General features: G+C 39.7%; 1 protein-coding gene across 1 annotated transcript in view; it reads left to right on the top strand.

Moving 5' to 3' along the window:
• CADPS (calcium dependent secretion activator) overlaps positions 1-25,836 on the top strand; it is a gene marked incomplete at its 5' end in the record, with an annotated part of 468,533 nt that overhangs the window by 337,492 nt on the left and 105,205 nt on the right. Inside the window, 5 exons of the mRNA XM_024746317.1 lie at positions 4,452-4,553; positions 6,244-6,307; positions 6,719-6,842; positions 9,200-9,268; positions 10,103-10,120. Coding sequence (XP_024602085.1) covers positions 4,452-4,553; positions 6,244-6,307; positions 6,719-6,842; positions 9,200-9,268; positions 10,103-10,120 — 377 coding nt within the window. The remainder of the gene's footprint in view (positions 1-4,451; positions 4,554-6,243; positions 6,308-6,718; positions 6,843-9,199; positions 9,269-10,102; positions 10,121-25,836) is intronic.

The following is a 25,836-nucleotide window of genomic DNA, read 5'->3' as shown; positions in this document are numbered from 1 at the left end:
AAAAAAAAAAAAAAAAAAAAAAAAAAAAAAAAAGAAACTATTCACACGGACATAGGCGATTAAGAAGCAAATTTAAGAAATGGCAATAATTTTTAGTTGTTTACCTTTTTTGAATAGGGAGATGAATGGTGTTCACAGAGTAGTTCAAGGAGACACGGAAGCTGCCATCTGATACCTTTAATAGTTATAAATGTGAATCATCAGAACAAAAGGGGAAAAAACATAATCAGATGTTATGTTTATAATACCCTTTGTAGTGAGAATTACAGGAAAGCCAGGCACAGACTAAATGTTCAGTTTTTGTCATCTCAAACACGAATCTAAAAGCTGCCTTCTAATTGCCTAATTGCCTTAGAAGACTTGTTGGGTAAGGAAGGAATGATTTTCTTCACAGAGAGGTTTATTTCCTAATAATGGCCACAAACATCTCTGGGCTGCCTGTGTTAAATGGTTTTCAGGCTTTTTCCTGTGATCTATAAACTCCTCTCTGAATTGTACCTTATATTTAATAACATTTTTCTCTGGCTTAATTCCCTGCTAAGAAACAAAATGCTTAAAATGGCTCGACTTTTCCCAAATCGATTGTGTGCATGTACACACGCCAATTGTATAAACATGTGTTCAGTGCATTAGCAAGCTGAATTTTGTATAAACAAAATTCAAAAGCCACAGCTAAAGAAAGTTGTAGATTATAACAGACACATGAGACGTTACTACAGAAAGTGGCACAGGTATTTCGTGGGGCCAGTGAATTCATCCTGAGATTTAACTACAGATTTGTGGGCATTTTATGTTTAAATAATTTTAAAATAAATTTCGTAAATTAACATTTGAGATTTTTCCTGAAAATTTGAAACTAAGGACACGTGTATGGATTCCAACAGCCTACCTGATATTTAGCATTTTGCCTCTAAGTTCAGGAGGGTGTGAAGAAATGGACTGTGTAGCATTTTACTATTTAGGGGTATTTTCTACAAAGTGGGTGAGGGGAAGTTTTTTCTTTTTTCAAGTAGGGCATTTTTAGTACTTAAAAAGAAGGGAAGCTGACCAATAAACCCCTAACAGGAGGTACACTGCTATCTTTTGCCAAGTCTTTTGTGCAGTCAGACTGGTCTAGTATACAGGATTTTCCCAACTTCTGCTGGATCCTTGAGAAGGCCTATAAATAAGACCATTTGTTTGGTCTCAAGATGACTTGCATTTGCAAACTGAAGAATGTTCCAATAGAAGTTTCATGGTGACGCACCAATCTGCAAACTGGCTCAGCCAGTAGTCAAAACAAGTCAGTACAAGATCTGGGAGCTGAAGACTTTGAATGGGTCAGATTATCCTTCGTCTAATTTGGCACAGATAAATTTGGGCTATAAATATGCAGCCTTCCTTTGTATTTTCAACTTGAATGGGCCAAAGGAAATAAGGAAAATGTGTGTGAACCTATTGGTAATTCAGAAACATGAGAATACTGTGATTAAACTGAAATTCATTTATTTATGCCAGGGTCATTCTTTCTATTAAATGAGCAGTAGTTCTCTAAGATTGAAAAATAGCCTATGTGGTTAGTTCTTTTTTCCACCCTTATTGAGATATTAACACATACCATGTGTAAGTTTAAGATGTACAATGGGATGATTTGATACACGGATACATTGTAAAATGATTACTGCGTAAGGTTAGTTTCGTATAATTACTCTGTGTTTGTGTGTGTGTGTATAACATTTAAGATCTACTCTCTTGACAGCTTTCAAGTAAATAATACAGTACTATTAATTATAGTCACCATAGGGTATATTAGATCCCCAGAACTTATTCCTCTTATAGCTGGAAGTTTGTACCCTTTGACCAACATCTTCCCATTTCACCCACTCCCCAGCCTCTGGCAACCACCATTCTCCTCTCTGTTTCTATGAGTTCAGCTTCGTTAGATACCACATGTAAGTACTATGTGTTTATCATACACATATCAGTGTTAACCTTACTGTCTCATTTATTTCACTTAGCATGACACATTCTTTTTTGTGGCTGAATAATTTTCCACTGTGTATGTATCCTTTATCCATTCAGTTCATCTGTCAATAGATAATATTGTCAATAAACAACATAGGTTGTTTCCCTATCTTGGCTATTGTAAGTAATGCAGTTAACATGGGGGTGCAGATATATCTTCAAGATAGTGATTTTCCAGATGCAGAGAACAAACGTATAGACACCAAAGGGGGAAAGCGGAGGGTGAGGCGGGTGATGGTGGTGGGACGAAGTGGGAGATTGGGATTGGCATAGATACACTAATATGTATAAAATAGGTAATAAGAACCTGCTGTATAAAAAATAAATAAATAAATAAATGAGGGGGAAAAAAAGATACTGATTTCCTTTTTTTCAGATACATATACATACCCAGAAGTAGGATTGCTAGATCGTTCGGCAGTTTTATTTTTAATTTTTGAGAAACCTCCGTACTGGTCTCCATAGTGGCTGCACCAGTTTACCTTCCCACTAACAGTGCAGGAGGGTTCACTTTTCTCCAAAGCCTCTCCAGCATGTATTTGTTGTCTTTTTGTTTTGAGAACAGCCATTCTGACAGGTGTGGGGTGATATCTCACTGCAGTTTTGATTTGTATTTCCTTGATGATTAATGATGTTGAGCATCTTTTCATGTACCTAATGGCCATTTGTATGTCTTCTTTGGGAAAAAAAGTCTATGTCCTCTGCCTATTTTTAATCAAATTATTTGGGGGGGTTCTATTTTTTATGAGTTCCTTCTATATTTTGAATGTTAACCCCTTATCAAATAGATGGCTTGCAAATATTTTATCTCATTCCATAGGTTGTCTCTTTTTTTTGGCAATAACAATAGCAAACATATATTGAGCACTTATGTGCCAGGGGATTTGTATGTGTTATCATGTTCCATGTGCTAATTAACCCTTATAGAAACCCTCAGGAAGGACTGTTTTTATCCCTGTTTGACAGATAAGGAAACTGAGTCTCAAAGAAGTCACAGACTATTAAGTGAGAAATCCAGCTTTAGATGTTAGGCAGCTGTAGGTTGTCTTTACATTTTGCTATGCAGAAGTTTTTCAGTTTGCTAGAGTGTCACTTTTTTTGTTTTGTCTATTTTGCTTCTGTTGTTTGTGCTTTGGTGTCATATTCAAAAAAATTATTGCCAAGACCAATGTCAAAGAACTTTTCCTCTATATTTCACTCTAGGATTTTTACAGCTTCAGGTCTTACATTTAAGTCTTTAATCCATTTTGAGTTCTTTTTTGTGAATGTTCTAAGGTAAGGATCCAATTTCATTCTTTTGCATGTGGATATCCAGTTTTCCCATTGCCACTTATCGAAGAAACTATCCTTTCCCCATTGAGTATTCTTGGCTCCCTTGTCAAATATTAGTTGACCATACACGCAAGGGTTTATTTCTGGGCTCTCAACTCTGTTCCATTGGTCTATATGTTTGTTTTTATGCCAGTACCATACTGTTTTGATAACTACAGCTTTGTAATATAGTTTGAATTCAGGAATTGCGATGCCTCCAACTTTGTTCTTTCTCAGGATTCCTTTGGTTATTTGGGGCTTTTGTGGTTCCTTACAAATTTTAGGATATTTTTTTCCTAGTTCTGTGAAAAAAAATCCCACTGGAATTTTGATAGGGATTGCATAGAACTTATAGATGGCTTTGGGTAGTACAGACATGTTAACTATATTAATTCTTCCAATCCATGTACACAAGATATCTTTCCATTTATTTGAGTTTTCTTCAATTTCTTTCATCAAGGTCTTGTAATTTGTACAATGTCTTGTAATTTGTTCTTTAGTTAATACATGAGTGGTGAAATTAATCCGAACATCTGTAGTTATAAGCTGGAAAGTGAGTCATTTAACAGCATTTACCTCTGGGAAATATAGACACTTACAGGACTTCTGGTTTTCATAGGCGTTTGTGTGCATAGTTCAGGAGTCCCAAACATAAGTGCCCACAAGAGAGACAGGTAATGTAAATTAGAGATATGGACCCGGAGAGTGCCTGCCCCAGCTAAGGAAGAAGCTGTTTGTTGCCCCTCTCCAATTAATGCCAGCTGTTCCAAATTTGCAAGAGAATTGTATCATAAAACTTTCCTAATGTAAAAAATGTTGGCAAGCAGTTCAAAATTTCAAAAGGCTGTGAGCCAAACAGAGCAGGTCTAGAGGTTGGCTTTAACCTGCAAGCCACCCCTTTGTACATTTTACCATTTCACAATAAATGAGCGACAGTTCTGCAAATGTCTCCAAATGATAACCTCAAAATACCCCATCCTCTCTAGTCGCTGGCACTGAAAAGCAGGACTTCTCCTAAAGTCACATCGATCACTGTAGTTGTTCTTCTAAAATGGACAGTTTCCTCCTGCTAGAGATCTGATTTGATGGTGTCAGCGTATGAGGTTCCCGTCACCTCATGACATGTCTTCTTTCAGGCCTGATGGAATTGGAACTGTGACTGTTGAAGAAAAGGAACGTTTTGAAGAAATCAAAGAGAGACTCCGAGTTCTGCTGGAAAATCAGATTACACATTTTAGGTAAGGATCTGGCGTTAAAGGGCTTTTTAGGAGGATGAGACTGGGGAGGGGCAAATTAAGGGCTTGATTTTCTAAAACTGTAAATCTCTCAGAGACACACTAAATATTAGAAATAGCTGAATGAGGACCTACTGGATAGCACAGCGAACTATACTCAATATTTTTTAATAACCTATAAGTGAAAAGAATCTGAGAAAGAATATATGTAATATATATATATAATATATATATAAGTGAATCAATTTGCTATATACCCGAAACTAACACAACACTGTAAACCAACTATACTTCAGTAAAAAAAAATAAGAAAGAAATAGCTGAATGAAAAAGCCAACCAAGACAGTGTTCCCCAATATCCAGGAGACTTTGAAATCTTAAGTTCATTTTATTTCCACTGAAAGAACAAAGCCCTCTTCGTGTAAGCTGACCCTGATCATCAATCTATCTAAAAAATCTACTAAAATGTTGAATTTGACGCTTCTTCAAGGTTTTTAAATACAACAGTGAAAACTCCTGTGAATCAGTTCTCATAGGGAAGGAAGGCAGTGGTACCCAGAAGAGCAACCCCACCTTCTCCGTTACCTGAAAACAGGACTAGTGGGCTATGTGGGGAAAGAAGGAATCTTGGTTCAGCCTTGACAGACTGATCATGCACTCCCCCACACTCTCGAGACAGCTCGCGGGTCTGGGCTTGAGCCTTAGCACCACACAGCCCACTTCTCCCTTAGAGTCGATTAGATATTTTTAATGCTGCACTGGTGGTTGGTTCTGAACCCAGAGATCTTGGAATAGGAGCTCATCAATAGTAAGAGCTTTTATAATAGTATAGTAAATAGTTCCTATTTATTAAATGCTTCCTGTGCACTGCACAGGGAACTAGAAGCTGGGTAAGAATGAACTCATTTTTTTTTTATTCTCAGGACAATTTGTAAGGTAGTTATTGTAATCCCCATTGAAACAAGGAGTAAACCGACGTTGAGAGAAGTTAAGTAACTTGCCCCCAGCCCCTCAGCCAGCAAGTGAAAGAAATGGCATACATACATAGGATAGTCTGGGAGGATGAGGAAGAATGTCTTGAAAGGCTTATGACAGCCTGAAATAGTTACTAGAACTCTTAGTGGTACCTGACATAGGTACCATCTGTGCCATCAAAAACCTCCTGGATAAATCTTTACTGGTCATACACTCTACGCTAGATACATTGCCAATAGAAAAAGCTCAAATAACAATTAAAAACTACAATCAAGGAAGGACAATTAGTAGAATCATGAATTTGCTCAAAATACACTCCTGTATTTCCTATATTAATCCTCTGGGGATTTAGGTAAGTGTGTTTGAATTTTAGCCTGTTTCAACTAATATTGTTTAATGCCGGTCTGGTCTCAATAATTATATATAAGGTCACATTTGAGCTAACAAATGGTTCTCCTTCACAACAGAAATCCAAACAGAGCCTTATGTCATCACTGGAAATATTCTTTTCTGCTGCAGACATTTGTTCACACATACACATATATACATTATATACACACATATATGGTGTGAATTCAGATTAGCATAACACAACGTGACAAAATAAAAAGCATTTTCTGTTCCTGAGAGGGAGTTGCCATAGGAATCAAGTTACAGCATATTTCATTCTAAAATGTAATTGATTCAGGCAACCTGAACATTTTTCTGTCTTTTTTAGGTATTGCTTTCCATTTGGTCGACCTGAAGGTGCTTTGAAAGCTACCCTCTCACTCTTGGAAAGGGTAAGAATGAAAGTAAAAGACAAATGATATACACACAGAGACATAAACATCATGGTAATTAAATATTGTGGTTGAATGGCCTAGATTGTCATTTCTAAAGGATTTGTTTACCATTCATCAAATACCAGAATAAATATGAAGAAATTGCCAAAATTCTAGATATTTTATCTCCAGACTCTCAAATAGTTAGGATATATTGAAGATACGCTCCTTGCCCTTCCATGATTCATGGACAGGCTTTGACATCCTAACTGTGCACTGGAATTTTTTATTTTCTCTTTAACAATGGCACTCAATCTATGTTAAGTTGCAAAGAGGCATTCACAACTCATTTTAAACTGAATTCTTTAAACGTAAATGAGTAACACATTTCGCTGAACCATCTTAAGAACCTAGTTTTTCCACCTATAGGTCTTGATGAAAGATATTGTTACCCCAGTACCACAAGAGGAGGTAAAAACAGTCATCCGTAAATGTCTAGAACAGGCTGCTTTAGTCAACTATTCTCGGCTGTCAGAGTATGCCAAAATCGAAGGTAAGGCCCCCTTCTGCCCCCAATTTTTAATTTAAATTTTGGTATGCCTCCCTAGGGAAGTCTCTCTCTTTTCTGACGGGCACCAGAAAACAGTGGCCCATCTCTGTATGTTAAGCTGAAACTTGAAAGCACTTGAAATGGGATAGCTTCCTCAGCTGTGGCCACATAAATGACTGAAGGCACAGGGTCTCAGGAAACGGTCTTTGTAGGGAAGGATTTTGAATATAGGATGTTATCAGACAACTAAGGTCCTTCCAAGAGGCTGTGTTGGCCCTGACTTTGCTCTGTGGCTAATGTTTTTCTATGAAAGAGTTCTGTAGGGTGGCTACCTTCTTTAAATAGAGGAAAACTAAACAGCTTGTTGTCCACTGTTGATAGCATTGGAAGTAAAACAGGAACTGAATAAAGCAACATCAAGATTTTGCCTAACTCTTGCTGGTCTCTTGAACATATCTTGTCTCTCGGTAGCTTTTCAGACTTGATGGCAGGTTAGTATTCGGCTGTCTCTGATGGCTCCTGGTTTGCTTTAGATCTTATTCAATCTTGTTACTCCAAACCTAGGATGGTTGTTGTCACTGCCCTCTCAAGTTTTAGGGAAGTGGTCACTAATGACCAAGTAATCGCCCAAAGGCACTTTGAGTCCACTCTACTTGAGAAGATATGGTTCTTTGGGACCTGTTCATTTGCAAAGGTATTAATCACTTCTCATTGTTACCCTGTTGGCTGCTATAGGGTGATTTGAAAACCACACCCAACTTGACCGTGGTGTAAGTGTATAAATGTGGAAGTTCTGTGTGCAAAACTCAATGTGTCCGCATTCTGGAATCTGATGTTCTCTCATGTGAAACACCCAAACAAAACCAGCAAATACCCATAGTCTGCCTTCAGGACATGACTGGGAAAAGAAAAAATAGGAGAGACCTAATCAACTACCAAAACCCCATCACTTACCCTGCCAAAGTCCTTGTTTCCTTAGAGAATTAGGTTAAGGTCATTGTCAAATGCGCAGTGTTCTGTACATTCCATGTCCTCCTTCTCTCAATTTTGTCTGTCTGACAATGCAAATTGTGTACCAGTGGTAATGAATCCGTTGTTATGCATCCAGGGAGAAACACTTAAGAATTGGGCACTAAAAGGATGTTTATCAACTCTTGACTTGGTAATGAGTGACAAAAATAGAGGAACAAGGAGATCTTTAAAGGGCTATATTAGCAAATAATGATTCCAGCATTTACCTTCCCAGGACATAATGATTGGTTGTATTTGTTAAAGTCAACCGGGTACCTAGTAATTCTAGGCCAGGCCAGGGATGGGATGGGATCAAGAAACGTTCTGTTGCCACGTCTGCTGCCTCGTGTGTAGGTCTTGGTCTAGCTATGACTAGTCTTTTGGTAAGATCTGCTCTCTTCTTTCAGATAAATATATCCAAAAACAAACTTTAAGATCTGTAAGTAAAAATGCATTCATTTCTGAAGTAGATCAGCTGGTCTGTAATTTCCTTTTGTGCCTCAATTCTTCTTGGTTGTGTTAATTATCTTTTGCACTGTGACTTTTAGGGCTGGGGATTCTTCGAAGAAACCAATCTTTTTTTTTCCAACTCTCTTTTCAGAGAAGTACCTCATTCCACACTACCTGCTCTCTTCTGCTTCTCTCCTTCCTTGTCCGTGATTGGCTCAGCCACTTTTTGACGTTAACCCTGCAAAAGTGGCTGTGACACCAATTTCAAAGCATGCTGGGATTGTTAATTCAGACAACCCAACATCCTCTGGCTGCATGTATCAGGTTTTCTTTCATGAACATAGTCCACCATAGGCTGAGACATGGCAGCTTTAAATATATTACTACCAGACAACTTTCTTTTACAAGGTTCTGATCCTACCCCCGGCAAAGAAATCTTGCATTTTGACATTTGAGATTCTCTGTGACCTTTAACAGCTTAGTTCCCTGAGAATGTTGGAAAGAAGTTGTAGTAATATTGCTGGAGACTATGTTTATGAAGAAATACCTCAAGAGCCTTAGATACTAAAGTCTGAAATCCTTAGTATCTTGGAGCCTTCAATCAATGAAATTCTGTTTCCCTTTATTCATGATGTTTTCGGTCATTGTATTCTTGCAAATAATTCTAAAGAGACGTGTAAAATCATGGTCACAATCTCTCTCGTGACTCACGGCATGCTGAATGGTTAATCCAGTAGATCTCCAATTTGGAAACTCCTTTTTCTTTTATCCTGTGTTTATCCCAAAATATTCTGTGGCTATTTTCCTTTGAGCTAATGTAACGTTTTCCTCTAGCCTATGACCTATAACCTCTTGACCTCTGACCTAAGCCTCTTGCATGCCCAAATCCTCTTTTATAGGGAAAAAGAGAGAAATGTATGAGCATCCTGTCTTCTGCTTGGCCTCCCAAGTGATGGATTTAACCATTCGTGAGTACCTACCACCTCCTCGCCATGCTGTCTTCACTCTTTCTGTTTTCATTATTTCAAGAAAATTCAGATCCAAACCAACTCACTCTCCTTGCTTCAAGTTTTTTAGCATTGGCTTGTCTGTTGATTCTGTCTGTGAAACCCAGTGTAAGAAGTCCAGTCACTTTTATCAGCCTAACACAGGTTAGACAATTAAGCCATTTGTTTGTGATAAACTCAGATTTGTCTGTAAGTTTTTCAGTTATTCTCTGTCTGTGACCTGAATGCATTTTTACTTTGCTTGTGTGTAACCCCAATTTGTAAGGTGCTTGTCACTGGTACACAATCAAAAGGTAGCAGCTAGGTGGGGAGCGATGTGTTAGGTGTCAGATAAAGGACAGTTGGGGCCAAACCGTGCTTTCTTTTCCATGTTTAAGATGTCAAACTGTTGTGGGTAGATCACACAGGGTGGTCCGTTCTCTGTAAAAGTTAGATCTTATATGCCTCCTGTCTGTTCTCGGAAACTGGGAAGCTTTTTCTTGTTCTTTCTGGAGATTTGGAGTTGTCCTCGTCCTCAAAGCTCTGGCTAGAACGTATGACTTAGTTGTCACTCGGAGAGTTCATGTATGTGTCACAGCTTGATTTCACATTAAACTTAATTTGACTAATTTTCTATTTGTGCAGCATTGACCCCACACTTCTGGGCGGTGGGAACTCAAGGGCAACTTTTTCCTTCCAATATCATGTATCACACATAAGTGGGGGGCATTTTGGTTCACTTGCTCATTAATCCTTGCATATGTGTTCTTGTTTCTCTCTCTCTTCTCTCCTTGTCGTGCTTTCTCTTTCAAATAGAGAATCAAAAGGACGCAGGTGAACCAATTGTATATGCATTATAAACCATCAGGACTGTTGAGTTATATTTAGTTTTTGTTTCTGTTTTTGTTTTTTAATAGCTCCTTAATGTATGTACTCCCAAAGACTGATGTGGAGTTGCAGTAATACTTAAGGAGTTAATTTGTGCTGTCTAACTACATCTCATGCCCACTAGATGTTGACCTCTGTAGAGCAGAATTTCTGTAAAGGCATAAGTTTTGAAGGAACAGAACCCTGGTTTGCTGTGGAGCTTCATTTCATCTTTGGTTTCAGGATTCCAGTGATTTGGCCTCATGTGCTTTTTTAAAAAAAACAGTGACTGAAGCAAACTAATCTTCCTCTTTGTTTCTCGTTTCTTTTTCCTGTTTTCTGCCCTATTGAGAAGTTTGTGTTCTTTGATGAATGTTTCTCGGCCAAGGCAGAGAGGAGTTGTGTCCGTGTTGTTCTTGTATGTATCACGTGATGAGGCAGGGTGCACGCACAGGTGGCTAAACGGGGGCCATTGCTAGAAGTTTCACGAGAGGAAAGCCCTTAAATGTTTTCTGGCTTAGGCAATTTCCTTCTTGTTTGGTCCCCAAACTTCTGAGTATATTTTGAGGAAAGCTCGAACTTAAAACTTTAATAAATATATAGTATGGATCATGGTTTTAAAGTCTAAAGGATTCTCCAAAGATAATTATCATCTGATTAGAATTAAATGCATTTCCAATCAGTTCAGAAAGCATTTTTGAGCACACTCCAAGCACCAGGCTAGCAATAAGTATTTGAAGACTCAAAAACCTGTGTTCAAGGCACACAGGCCTTTTTCTCCCTGGAAGGAAAGGTGTTCATTTATTCATTCACTCATTCATTCGTTCATTCATTAGACAAGTGCTTAGTGGGAGACTGCCATGTGCCAGGTACAGTGGTAAAAGCCAGGGACTGTGTAAACAAGAGGAAACAGCTGTTACCCTTACGGAGCATACGTAAATAGGTGCCTAAGTGTAAATTACAAATTCAGTATGCAGCAACGCCGATTGGTATAGAGTTGTATGTAAGAGGGCCTTGTCAGAAAACCATGGAAGTCTTCCCAAGAATGGCAAGCTTGGACTTCGTCTTGAAAGATGAAATAGAATCAGTGAAAAGGAGGTGGGATTGGAAAGTGGAGAGGCACCCTAGATAAAGAGAGTAATATGTGCAAATACATAAAACCATAGAGTTAATAAAAATAGCTGAAGCTTATTAATTGTGTATTACACGCCAGGTACAACTCTCAGTACTTTATGTATATTCACTCATTTAATCCTCAAAACCCCTTCTGAGGTAGCTACTACTATTATTCCCATTTTAGAGATGAGCAAACTGAGATATGGAGAGGTTAAATAACATACTCCTAGAAGATTAAGTGAAGCTAGAGTCCTCTTAAGAGTGAGCAGGGCCGGGGTGCCCAGGCATGTGACGGCCTGAGCGCGTGATGTGGTCAGCGCCAAGGTCCTCAGGGGGAAAAAAAAGAACAAAAAGAAAAATAGTTGGGCAGGCCTTCAAGGTGGTGGAGGAGTAAGACACGGAGATCACCATCCTCCCCACAAATACATCAAAACTACATCTACATGTGGAACAACTCCTACGGAACACCTACTGAATGCTGGCATAAGACCTCAGACCTCCCAAAAGATGCCCTCAGGCGACCTACACACAGAGGTGGGGCCAAATCCAAAGCTGACCCCCAGGAGCTGTGCGAACAAAGAAGAGAAAGGGAAATCTCTCCCATCAGCCTCAGGAGCAGCAGATTAAGTCTCCACGGTCAACTTGAGGTACCCTGCATCTGTGGAATACCTGAATAGACAACGAATCATCCCAAAATTGAGATGGTGGACTTTGGGAGCAGCTATAGCCTTGGGGTTTGCTTTCTGCATCGAATTTGTTTCTGGTTTTATGTTTATTTTAGTTTAGTATTTAGAGCTTATTATCATTGTTAGATTTGTTTATTGATTTGGTTGCTCTCTTCCTTTTTTTTTGTAAATATATATTTTTTTCCTTTTTCTCTTTTTGTGAATGTGTATGTGTATGCTTTGTGTGATTTTGTCTGTATAGCTTTGCATTTGCCATTTGTCCTAGGGTTCTGGCTGTCCAGTTTTTTTGTTTGTTTGTTTTTTAGTATAGTTTTTAGCTCTGCTTATAATTGGTGGATGTGTTTTTTGGTTTGGTTGCTCTCTTCTTTCTTTCTCTCTCTTTTTTTAATTACTTTTTTATTTCTTTATTTTTAATAATTTTTTTCTATTTTAATAACTTTCTTTTCTTTTCTTTCTTTCTTTCTTTCTTTCTTTTTTTCCTCCCTTTTTCTCTGAGCCATGTGGCTGACAGGGTCTTGGTGCTCTGGCCGGTGTCAGATCTGAGCCTCCGAGGTGGGAGAGCAGAGTCCAGGACACTGGTCCACCAGAGACCTCCTGGCCCCACGTAATATCAAATGGAGAGACCTCTCCCAGAGATCTCCATCTCAATGCTAACACCAAGCTCCACTCAATGACCAGCAAGCTACAGTGCTGGACACGCTATGCCAAACAACTAGCAAGACAGGAACATAACCCCACCCATTAGCAGAGAGGCTGCCTAAAATCATAATAAGGTCACAGACAGCCCAAAACACAGCACCGAATGCAGTCCTGCCCACCACAAAGACAAGATCCAGCCTCATCCACCAGAACACAGACACTAGTCCCCTCCACCAGGAAGCCTACACAACCCACTGAATCAACCTTACCCACTGGGAGCAGACACCAAAAACAATGAGAACTACAAACCTGCAGCCTGTGAAAAGGAGACCCCAAACACAGCAAGTTAAGCAAAATGAGAAGACAGAAATACACAGCAGATGAAGGAGCAAGGTAAAAACCCACCAGACCAAATAAATGAAGAGGGAAATAGGCTGTCTACCTGAAAAAGAATTCAGAGTAATAATAGTAAAGATGATCCAAAATCTTGGAAATAGAATGGAGAAAATACAAGAAACATTTAACAAGGACCTAGAAGAACTGAAGAGCAAACAAACAATGATGAACAACACAATAAATGAAATTTAAAATTCTCTAGAAGGAATCAGTAGCAGAATAACTGAGGCAGAGGATGGATAAGTGACCTGGAAGATAAAATAATGGAAATAACTACTGCAGAGCAGAATTTTTAAAAAATCAAAAGAATTGAGGACAGTCTCAGAGACCTTTGAGACAACAGTAAGTGCACCAACATTCAAATTATAGGGGTCCCAGAAGAAGAAGAGAAAAAGAAAGGGACTGAGAAAATATTTGAAGAGATTATAGTTGAAAATTTCCTTAATATGGGAAAGGAGATAGTGAAACAAGTCCAGGAAGTGCAGAGAGTCCCATACAGGATAAATCCAAGGAGAAACATGCCAAGACACATATTAATCAAACTATCAAAAATTAACTACAATTAAATTGTAGCAAGGGAAAAGCAACAACTAACATACAAGGGAATCCTCATAAGGTTAACAGCTGATCTTGCAGCAGAAACTCTGCACGCCAGAAGGGAATGGCAAGACATATTTGAAGTGATGAAAGGGAAAAACCTACAACAAAGATTACTCTACCCAGCAAGGATCTCATTCAGATTCGATGGAGAAATTAAAACCTTTACAGGCAAGCAAAAGCTAAGAGAATTCAGCACCGCCAAACCAACTCTACAACAAATGCTAAAGGAACTTCTCTAGGCAGGAAACACAAGAGAAGGAAAAGACCTACAATAACAAACCCAAAACATTTAAGAAAATGGTAATAGGAACATACGTATTGGTAACTAACTTAAATGTGAATGGATTAGATGCTCCCACCAAAAGACATAGATTGGCTGAATGGATACAAAAACAAGACCCGTATATATATGCTGTCTACAAGAGACCCACTTCAGACCTAGGGACACGTATAGACTGAAAGTGAGGGGATGGAAAAAGATATTCCATGCAAATGGAAATCAAAAGAAAGCTGGAGTAGCAATTCTCATATCAGACAAAATAGACTTTAGAATAAAGACTGTTACAAGAGACAAAGAAGGACAGTACATAATGATCAAGGGATCAATCCAAGAAGAAGATATAACAATTAAAAATATTTATGCACCCAACACAGGAGCACCTCATTACATAAGGCAAATGTTAACAGCCATAAAAGGGGAAATCAACAGTAACACAATCATAGTAGGGGACTTTAGTACCCCACTTTCACCAATGGACAGATCATCCAAAATGAAAATAAATAAGGAAACACAAGCTTTCAATGATACATTAAACAAAATGGACCTAGTTGATATTTATAGGACATTCCATCCAAAAACAGCAGATTACACTTTCTTCTCAAGTGCTCATGGAACATTCTCCAGGATAGATCATATTTTGGGTCACAAATCAAGCCTCGGTAAATTTAAGAAAATTGAAATTGTATCAAGTATCTTTTCCAACCACAACGCTATGACACTAGATATCAATTACAGGAAAATAATCTGTGAAAAATACAAACACATGGAGGCTAAACAATACACTACTAAATAACCAAGAGATCACTGAAGAAATCAAAGAGGAAATCAAAAAATACCTAGAAACACATGAGAGTGAAAACATGACAACCCAAAACCTATGGCATGCAGCAAAAGCAGTTCTAAGAGGGCGGTTTATAGCAATACAGTCCTACGTCAGGAAACAAGAAACATCTCAAATAAACAAGCTAACATTACATGTAAAGCAATTAGAGAAAGAAGAACAAAAAAAACCCCAAAGTTAGCAGAAGGAAAGAAATCATAAAGATCAGATCAGAAATAAATGAATAAGAAATGAAGGAAACAATAGCAAAGATCAATAAAACTACATGCTGTTTCTTTGAGAAGATAAACAAAATGGATAAACCAGCCTCATCAAGAAAAAAAGGGAGGGCTTCCCTGGTGGCACAGCGGTTGAGAGTCCGCCTGCCGATGCAGGGGACACGGGTTCGTGCCCTGGTCCGGGAAGATCCCACATGCCGCGGAGCGGCTGGGCCCGTGAGCCATGGCCGCTGAACCTGTGCGTCCGCAGCCTCTGCTCCGCAACAGGAGAGGCCACAACAGTGAGAGGCCGGTGTACAGCAAAAAAAAAAAAAGAAAAAAAGGGAGAAGACTCAAATCAATAGAATTAGAAATGAAAAAGGAGAAGTAACAACTGACACTGCAGAAATAAAAAAAATCATGAGAGATTACTACAAGCAACTCTATGCCAATAAAAAGGACAACCTGGAAGAAATGGACAAATTCTTTGAAAAGTGCAACCTTCCAAGACTGAATCAGGAAGAAATAGAAAATATAAACAGATCAATCACAAGCACTGAAATTGAAACTTAATAAAAATCTTCCAGGGCTTCCCCGGTGGCGCAGTGGTTGCGAATCCGCCTGCCGATGCAGGGGACACGGGTTGGTGCTCCAGTCCGGGAAGATCCCACATGCCGCGGAGCGGCTGGGCCCTTGGGAGGAATACTCCCGAACTCATTCTATGAGGCCACCATCACCCTGATACCAAAACCAGACAAAGGTGCCACAATAAAAGAAAACTACAGGCCAATATCACTGATGAACATAGATACAAAAATCCTCAACAAAATACTAGCAAACAGAATCCAACAGCACATTAAAAGGATCATACACCATGATCAAGTGGGGTTTATCCCAGGAAGGCAAGGATCCTTCAATATATGCAAATCAATCAATGTGATACACCGTATTAACAAATTGAAGGAGAAACACCATATGATCTCTCAAGATGCAGAAAAAGCTTTCAACAAAATTCAATACTCATTTATGATAAAAACCCTCCAGAAGGTAGGCATAGAGGGAACTTACCTCAACATAATAAAGGCCATATATGACAGACCCACAGCCAACATCACTCTCAATGGTGAAAAGCTGAAACTATTTCCACGAAGATCAGGAAAAAGGCAAGGTTGCCCACTCTCATCACTATTATTCAACATAGTTTTGGAAGTTTTTGGAGAAAATATTTGCAAACGAATCAACCAACAGAGGATTAATCTCTAAAATATACAAGCAGCTCAATATCAAAAAACAAACAACCCAATCCAAAAATGGGCAGAAGACCTAAAAAGACATTTCTCCAAAGAAGATATACAGATTGCCAACAAACACATGAAAGGATGCTCAACATCACTAATCATTAGAGAAATGCAAATCAAAACCACAATGAGGTATATCACCTCATACTCGTCAGAATGGCCATCATCAAAAAATCTACAAACAGTAAATGCCGGAGAGGTTGTCGAGAAAAGGGAACCCTCTCTTGCAATGTTGGTGGGAATGTAAATTGGTACAGCCACTATGGAGAACAGTATGGAGGTTCCTTAAAAAACTAAAAATAGAACTACCATACAACCAAGCAATCCCACTACTGGGCATATACCCTGAGAAATCCATAATTCAAAAACAGTCGTGTGCCACAATATTCTTTGCAGCTCTGTTTGCAATAGCCAGGAGATGGAAGCAACCTAAGTGTCCATCGGGAGATGAATGGATACAGAAGATGTGACACATATATACAATGGAATATTACTCAGCCATTAAAAGAAATGAAATTGAGTTATTTGTAGTGAGTTGGATGGACCTAGAGACTGACATACAGAGTGAAGTAAGTCAGAAGTAGAAAAACAAATACCGTATGCTAACACATATATATGGAATCAAAAAAAAACAAAATAATGGTTCTGAAGAACGTAGTGGCAGGACAGGAATAAAGACCCAGATGTAGAGAATGGACTTGAGGACACAGGGAGGGGGAAGGGTAAGCTGGGACAAAGTGAGACAGTAGCATTGACATATGTACACTACCAAATGCAAAATAGATAGCTAGTGGGAAGCAGCCGCATAGCACAGGGAGATCAGCTCAGTGCTCTGTGACCACCTAGAGGTGTGGGATAGGGAGGATGAGAGGGAGACACAAGAGGGAGGAGATATGGGGATATATGTATATGTATAGCTGATTCACTTTGTTATACAGCAGAAACTAACACACCATTATAAAGCAATTATACTCCAATAAAAATGTTAAAAAAAAAAAAAAAAAAGTCAGCAGAGGCAGCATCTGAGGCCAGTTAGATGCCACACTCTGAACTACTCCATAATTCGATGTGGCTGCACAGCAGGGTGAAATGATGGCAGGAGTGGGTGCTGAGGATGGCAACAGACGCGGGAGGCAAGATCTCCAAGACCTTTACGTGCCATCATAATACAGCGTTCAGACTGTCTCCCATGGTCCAAAGGGTTTTCACCTGGCTTTGTACCACCTTTTTTTTTGGCAGTACGCGGGCCTCTCACTGTTGTGGCCTCTCCCGTTGCGGAGCACAGGCTCCGGACACGCAGGCTCAGCGGCCATGGCTCATGGGCCCAGCCGCTCCGCGGCACGTGGGATTTTCCCGGACTGAGGCACGAACCCGTGTCCCCTGCGGTGGCACGTGGACTGTCAACCACTGTGCCACCAGGGAAGTCCTATACCAACTTTTGCATGTAGATATTTCGCAAGAAAAATCCCACATGTCTCACTTCCAAAGGTGATATAGAGCCACTGAAAGCTCTTCAAGCACGGGGACGACGGCTTGGTGTTTTGCACTCCAGAAAAATCATACTGGCTGGGATGGAGAGAAAGGATGCCGGAGGAGGAAGAGAGTAAAACTGGACCTAAAAGTTAAGGTCAAAGCAGAGTTGCGTTTGAAACTTGGTACATCCAAGGCCTCCTCTTGGCAAAGTAGATCTCAGTCATAATCAAAATCATAATCACTTCTTTCCCGATCTTTACATCTTTTTTCTTACCCTCCCTCTCCCTTTTCAATTTCCTTCGAGGGAAACAAAGCCTGAATCGCTGGATAGGTATGCAAAACTGAATGCGTGCAGGTGGCCCGGCACAGCTGGAGTTACATGTACAAATCGGGGTGAAATACAGACAGCTGCAGAGTCCTTCGGTCAGGCTGTGTTTTGCAAGGCTCCGGGACTCTGCAGATGGCATTTTGGTGGGCTTATGCTTTCTGTCTGGTAGCATTATTAAAAATTAAATGTTCAGTTTAATTACAGTATCTCAAGAAAAAATATATAAAAGGCTGTTACTCTACAAGAGAAAAGCTGTGACTCCTGTAATTGAATTCTATTATTTTAAATACATTTCCACTTAAACCATCACACATTGTGAACCCAGCAAGCTCTGAGAAAGTCTACACTATTATTGCTGTTTTGCCTGAGTTCTTGGCTAAATACTTGCATAATTTTATGAGCATCGGAACAGTTCTACTGGAACTTGAAATAAAACAAATTTTCCTTCAAATATGGCAAGGATTTGCAAAATTAGATAGATAGAAAGACAGACAGACAGACAGTGTACCCATGGGCCCAAGCACTGTGCTAAGGACTTTACATGGTGATCTGATTCATTCTTTACCTTAGTCCCATGGAGAGTGCTTCATTATTGCCCCTTTTACAGATAAGGGCGCTGAGATTTGGAAAGGATAAATGACATTTTCCAGCAGGATTTGAACCCAGATCATTTAAATTCAAACACCATGCTTTTTTTTTTGTCTCTTTCCACCATGCAGTCTTTCCAGCTAATGTGACAGGCAATTGGATAATACCCTTTCACTCAGTGGATACATTCAAAAGTATACAACTTTTAATTCAGGAAGACCACCAAAAAACAGAGCAGTCCTTTCTGGAACCAAATAATTGCCAAAATCTTTCCCCTGCGACATCTTATGAGGACAGTTGAGATTGCCAAGGAACTGAAGATTTTTCTTTTCTTCCCAAGTGACAGAAACCTTCTAGAGCAAGCCAAATCCATCCAAAGGACTTCTAAGCAGATTCTGTAGTGCTGAGTTTCTGTATTTTTTCCCATCTCCATCAAACTTCTTATAGGTTCAAGTCCAGTAGAAGGAGAAAAAGGGGACAAGCAAGATTGTGATACTCACCACACACAGTATGGAGTCACCCACCCAAGAAACCAGTGAGGGCAAATCCATCTCAGCAAGATCCAGGCCATCCTAAAATCCTAAATCGAGGACCATCTCATGCTTCATATCTTATACACAGGGACTAAATGTTTTTCTTTTCATCCTTCTTGTTTTAGTGATACACAAATCAGGGTTTCCAATCCAAAATTATTCTGTAGACTAGTATCTCATCTATACTTTATAAAAAATGAGGAGGGCAAGGAGAAACATGTTTCAAACACTCTCACCAAGGAAGATCTTGGAGGAAGAGAGGATGTGTTAAAAATATGCCACGAATCAATAAATATGAAACTAATGTCTCTTCTACCAGAAAAGAAAAAGACATGCTGCCCATCATAATCATGATAACAACTGTCATTTATTGAGAATTTAGTATGTGCCAAGTAGATACATGCATATCTCATTTAATTTTCACAACAATTCTATGAGATAAGTATTTTGTTACCATATTTCATTGAATCTAAAAGCCATCAATTATAAGACACGCCATTAATTTATGTACTCCTAAGAATAAAATAATGCTGCCAACTAAAGTGTGACACACCATCAAATGTAAGATGCTTCCAATTTCAGAAATGTTAAAATGTGCCTCTTACACCCCATGCAATAAGAAATCACTCTGTTATCTGTAGAAATACAGAGAAATAGAAATAGATGTTAAGTAACTGGGTCCAAGGCCTCATAGCTGGTTAGTTGTAGAGACAGAATTTGAACACAAGCCTAATTCCAAAGCCCACACTTTCAACTTCTATACTATGAAACACCTGTGATTATTAATGATAAAATTATATCACCACAAAGGGGTTTCGCAATCCCTGAATCCCAAAGCTTCATTTGACAGGTGGGGAAACCAAGGCTTAGAGAAAAGAAGCCAGTTTCAAAATAATATGGGCAGTGAGTGACTCTAGTCTGGGGTCCTGCACGCTATTTAGGGCCTTCACACATATCCACTCCCCTCCAGCCCCTGCCACCAGGCTGCCTTGTCTTTTAGCCAAGAGATACTGGCCCCACTCACAATTTAGTAACTGGCCTCGCTTGCAGTGTGACAGCTGAAGAAGCCAGGCGTCCACACACTAGAATCCTAAACATACAGCTCCAAGAAGACAGTACCCGAGGACCAGCCTGAGCACTCAGAATCTGTTATACCAAAAATTTAAATCACAGTCTTGGCTCCAATGAGTTTAAGTCTCCCTTTTGTCTTCTGTCAAAGAGGTTAATAATGGTTCCTCCTCCCAAAGGATTGTTGCAAAGATTAAAACACATATTCCAAGCAAAGCTCTTAACACAGTGCCTGGCATATGGTAAGCACCCATTACTATCTATCTATCTGTCTATCTATAGAGGTATAATTTTATATATGTTATTATAAACATAAAATTATATGTTATTATTTGTGTATTGTTATTTAAAAGGAAACCTCCAAATCCAAATGTGCAATATTATTTGATTTCAGAAATGGAATATAAAACAACGCCTCTCAAAATTTGATGCTTATACAAATCTCTGGGGATCTTGTTAAGACGTAGATTCTGATTTGGCAGATCTGGTGTGGAGCCTGGAAATCTGACAAACTCTCAGGTGATGCTGAAGCTGCTGAGGCAGGGGTTGCAGTTTGGATGTCAGCAGAATAGAAGAGGCAGCTGATTTATCTCTTCATCATAAATTTCAAAATAAAGCATTGCAATATAGTTCCACATATATTTGTTAAACACCCACTAAGTTCCAGGACCTGTGCCAGGCACCAGGGGAGGGAGCAATGAGGAAAAGCAACCGAGGTCCCTCCCCTTGCGGAGCTCCAAATAAATTGGAGAACACAGGCATAAAACAAGTAATTTCATCTGGTGACTGTGCTGTAGAGGGAGATGCAAGATGCTGCAGGAATGCAACACATGGGGATTTCACCTAGGCCAGGGTCTTTGATGCATGGCAGGGAGGAGGATGTCATGGAGGTAAAGGGCTGGTTCCCCAAGAAGAACTGTCTGGGATGTCCCTGGGCCTTGTTGAAGTGTTTGCCTCTGCTCATCACCCTTCCAGATGGCCCAAGATCCTGACCCAGAGAGCTTGTGGCCATATATGTGAAAGTTTATTTGGGGGCTGGGTGAATATTTAATAGTACTATTAAATCAGTATTCTTGCTAGAGCAAGTGCTCAAAAACAACAACAACAGCAACAGCAACCTTAAATAGCTTAAGCAAGGAAAGGTCATCTTTGGCCTAGGTAGCTAGGAAATGCATGGAGGGATTGGGCTCAGAAATAAAGACTTTTAGTTTGTTTTGATCTCTCCAGCTGTTGACAGGCTTCTTTAATGTGACGGAGGGTCATTGTAGGAGAGGTTGGGAGGAACATAGCCACAGATAGCACCAGTTTTTTATCCTAGCCAATGACTCTGGAGGAAAAAGAACTTTCCTCCCTATGAAACTATATACAATTCCAGAGAACAGTCTCATTGGCCCAGCTAGGGCCACATGTTAATCCCTGAGCCAATCACAATACCCATGGTGGTGTTGGGATGCTGTGGTTGGCCTGGCTTGGCTCACATGACTGTCCCTGTAGGATTTATTGCTTGCATTCCCTCTAGACCCACATGGAGTGGAGGAGAGGCATTTCTGAGCAAGGCGACTGCACATACGAGGATAAGAGATGTCCACTACTGTGTCTATCCAGAATTAACTTTACTTTTATTAGGTGCAGCATCTCAGTCTCAGGGACAAAGCCTGACTTGGGATACAAAGATACGAAATTGGAGAAAGAAAATATTATAATAGCATTATTTCTTTCTTGTGGATATAATTTATTTTAATTTAAATACAAATAATTTTATTTATCTTAAATCATTTTTTCATCACATTAAGACACCTGAAGTTGTTCTCTGGTTTGGAGGTTTGAGTTATAATGTTTACTATTCAGCAACTCAGCTTAATGCATTTGTTAAGTAACCAGGGGCTTTGGGTAAGAGATAAAAGTTGCTGTGGAAAAAAAAAAAAAAAAGTGCTGTGTAGTTTTTATGCACATGGCAACCACAGAGTATTTGGTTTTCCATGAAAGCACACCATTGGGCAGGATCCGCTGAGGATTTTCTTCCACCAATATTTGAGGACATGCCCTGGGCCAGGTACTGTTCTAGCCCCTAGAAATAAAGAATTCATTGGGCTTAGGGGAAGACAAACATACCTACAATTGGCCATTATTAAGGGGCCATAAGGGTTCAAGTAGAGGTATCAACAGAGGAGTTGAGCCTGTGTTATGAAGGCATAACTCTTTTTGGTGGGGGGAGGAGGGAAGGCTCTTAAAGGCTTTTGAGCAGGAGTATGACGGGTTCAGATGTGTGCTTTGTGGAGATCAGCATGGACACTGCATGATCAGTGAACTCCAGGGGACGGAAGGAACTAAATGCTGGCTTGGAGTCTTTAGCACCAGTTGAGGTGGAGGTGATGAGACTTGAGTTGCGTATCTACCCCCCACCCCCCACAGCAAGAGTGTGGGCACATGATCTCGTACAGTGGGAGATAAGATCAGGAGACATGTTAGAGATAGAATGGACAGGCCATGCCGCCCATGTCCTTATGGGGAAGAGACAAAGATGGTTGCAATGAAAAGAGTAGCGAAAAAGATCCATGGTTCATCCACTGGTCTTTATTACCATATAGTTTATACTGTCCTAAAGATGGAATCTTCTGAAAGAGAGTGATGAAGATACAGGGAATCAAGTATATATGATGGCATGCCCCACTAAAGAAATTATGTTGAATTATAGCCCTGCGCTAAATGTATGGTCCGTGGAGCCATCATTTGAAGGAGGCAGGGTGCTCTGGAAAGCGTGTTGTGGCTCTCTGCTTAGCATTCTATTCCTACTCTAGCTTTTATCCACCCCTACCCCCAAATCCTAGTGAATTGCTCCAGGCTAGTTATTTTTAGTAATAGTGTAATACAAACACTGGCGTCTTCAGCAACACATAAATAGGTTGGAACTTGGTTGTAAGTGGGCTTTCCATCAACCATATCCATCTTTCATATGATATTTCAGGGACTGGCAATCCACTTGCTGGAACAGAGACGGTCAGGTTATTTAAGGGCTAATTGGAGAGTCTCTCACTCCTGGATGCCTCTCTTCCTTGGCTTTAGCTGAGGCTGCAGAGGAATTCTCTTTTTATTTTTCTGCAGTCACATTTAACTCCCTCTCTGGAAGCCAAGCAGATTTAATTGTGTAAACATGAGCAATGGTAATTGGGTAAATGAAGTTGGAAACCAAGGTATGATGTTTTTGTTTTGCTCTGTGAGGGGAAAAAAATAGGGAGCTTGTTTTTCTATGGTGGCAAACCTCACTGTCAGAATTCTGGACAGACAGTTGGCAGGAGGGAATCCCTTTACGAATTTCCATCAAGACCCATTGAGCTGAAATATGTATCTGCTGCCTCGCCGGTTATGGTTCAGCCTGGGGACGTTTCATTGTTTTATAAAGCACCATGTCAAGTGGTTTACACAGGTTCTGTTTTCTGGGAAGAATAAATGAGGAGTTTCCCTAAGAATTGCACACTCAAGTAATACACATTCAGAGAGCCAGAAGGTGTTACCAGAGATGCACCCAACTTTCCGCCCAGCTATAGGTGGAGACCAGATTTTAACAAAACGTAAAATGTGGAGTACCTTTTTATAAAGAAGAGATTAGTAGTTGCCTTCCTTTATATAGCTGTCATTTAAAACTGATTTTTTAAAAAATTCTATTTACACACAGTCATTCCCAAACAAAAGATTTAAGTAAGAGGAGAATAGTGAATAGATTTTTCATTTTTCTTTTTTTTTTTTTTTTGGTCTTTCATTTCAAACATTGAGGTGATCCCACAAGAAAAGAATGACATGAACTTTTGCTTTTAAGAGATGGTTTTTCCAGAATATTATATTTATCCTTATTTCTCATATATTTTTTTTTTAATTAATGGTGCTAGAGTTGCATTTCCTGTTAAGCCTGCAGTAAAATGCATTCTCCCAGTTGAAAAATTCAAGCAAACCAAGAAGCAAACTTGGCAATCACCATACAGATTGCTCTATAAACGAGAACCATTAGAAAGGACCAGGTCTGAGGTTAATGAGACGCTCATTTAAGAGAATTGCAGAAGCTGATAGTGTCAGTGCCTGTGTTGAAGGAGAGGCTATTGTTACAGGATGTTTGCTGTGCTGATATTGTAAACCACATGACAGATGGGTCAAGTGCTGATTACCGTATTCTAACATTTGGAATAGCAAGTAACATATTTGATAAGCTGGCAAGTTTTTATATATGATTCAACCCACAATATAAAAGCCATGAGAACTCCAAGTTGAAAATAATTAAATGAGCTGGAAACAATCAGATACCACACATTTTTTCCCCCCAAATGACAGATTTTGACACGTTGAAATTCCACAAAGGGAGCAAGAATATTCCCGAGCTCGCTTGAACTAATAACGGCTCTTCATCTGCTTTTGCAAAGCAATTAATTCCTGCCTTCTCACAATGTAGGAGATAACAGTGAACATTTGTAGGCACCTGAAGCTTTACAGAGATCCATCCCATGCACTGTTTTGTTTGTTCTTATCCACAACCCTGCAAGGTACACAAAAAACGATGTTAATAGTCTCAATTTGTAGAGGAGGAAGCTGACGCACAGAGAGGCTTAAGTAGAAGGTACAAGGTTCCATAGGAAGTTAAGTCACATCCTGGGGATAAGAAGCCAGCTCCTCCAATTATGTCAACATCGAGGGCCGTTTCTGGTCACCTGGAAGGAGGAAGCAGCTCTTAACATACAGGTGTTCTTTATTGTACAAAACGTCTATCTTCTTTCGGTCAATGATGCCGCCGCCATCATTCATGCGTATCCATCTGGATGAAGGCATCCAGGATTTGCATTCCGCTTCTGAGTGTCTCAGTACGGTGGTGCTGAGGGTGCTGGTAAGAGTCCCGTCCCTCGTCAAACAGCGTCACACTTCTGTAACGTTGCAATCACACCAAGGAAGCAGCAGCTCTCCATTCGTGTTTGATCGTTTTTGCCTGTTTGTTTGTCCTTCTCGGAGTTTGTCATCTTAATTGTCATCCTTCGTGACAGTCACTTTGTCTCTTTACTTTTTTACCACCTCTCTTCACCTACCCGAGCAGCTCCCCCTCCTCCTGGGCCTTCTCCACCCACCCACATGCAGACCAGCATGTTATATCAGAGGCTCAAAGGCATGCCTAGGCCCAAATCAAGTACTGTAAACTTCTACCTTTCCTTTATTCGACAGCTTTCTGGTTTAGTTTGCTTTTTTCGTTCATTCCTCTGGAAATTTCGTTTAGCATACTAACCTGAGGCTCAGACTCTGGAGTTTGACACTGTAGGTTTTGAGAGACTCGAAAAGAGAGCATTTATTTCCCAGTGTCCACATTTTTTTTTTTTTTTTTTTGTCTAGCTCTGTCTGACATATGCAACATTTTCAAACCTCAATGTCAGCACAAAATAACATTGTTGCATAACATTTTGCATGACGATTTTTTTTCTATGTTATGAGCTTCAATTCTGTTGTATGAAATGTTTACCAAGTATATTGTATTTTTAGTTCCCCTTCGTCAGTGCTCCAGCTAGTACAAGATTGGGTGATAGGAATATTGCAGTACATTTCCAGATATTGCAGACAGCAGATGTGACCCAAAAAAATCATTTCTAAGCAAAAATTTCTCCTTTACCTCTG

Source organism: Neophocaena asiaeorientalis, unplaced genomic scaffold (genome assembly GCF_003031525.2).
Source record: "Neophocaena asiaeorientalis asiaeorientalis breed wild unplaced genomic scaffold, Neophocaena_asiaeorientalis_V1.1 scaffold251, whole genome shotgun sequence".
In the NCBI taxonomy this organism is placed as follows: Eukaryota; Metazoa; Chordata; class Mammalia; order Artiodactyla; family Phocoenidae; genus Neophocaena; species Neophocaena asiaeorientalis.
The sequence above is the reverse complement of the archived record's forward strand: the minus strand, read 5'-3'. Positions and strand labels throughout refer to the sequence as shown.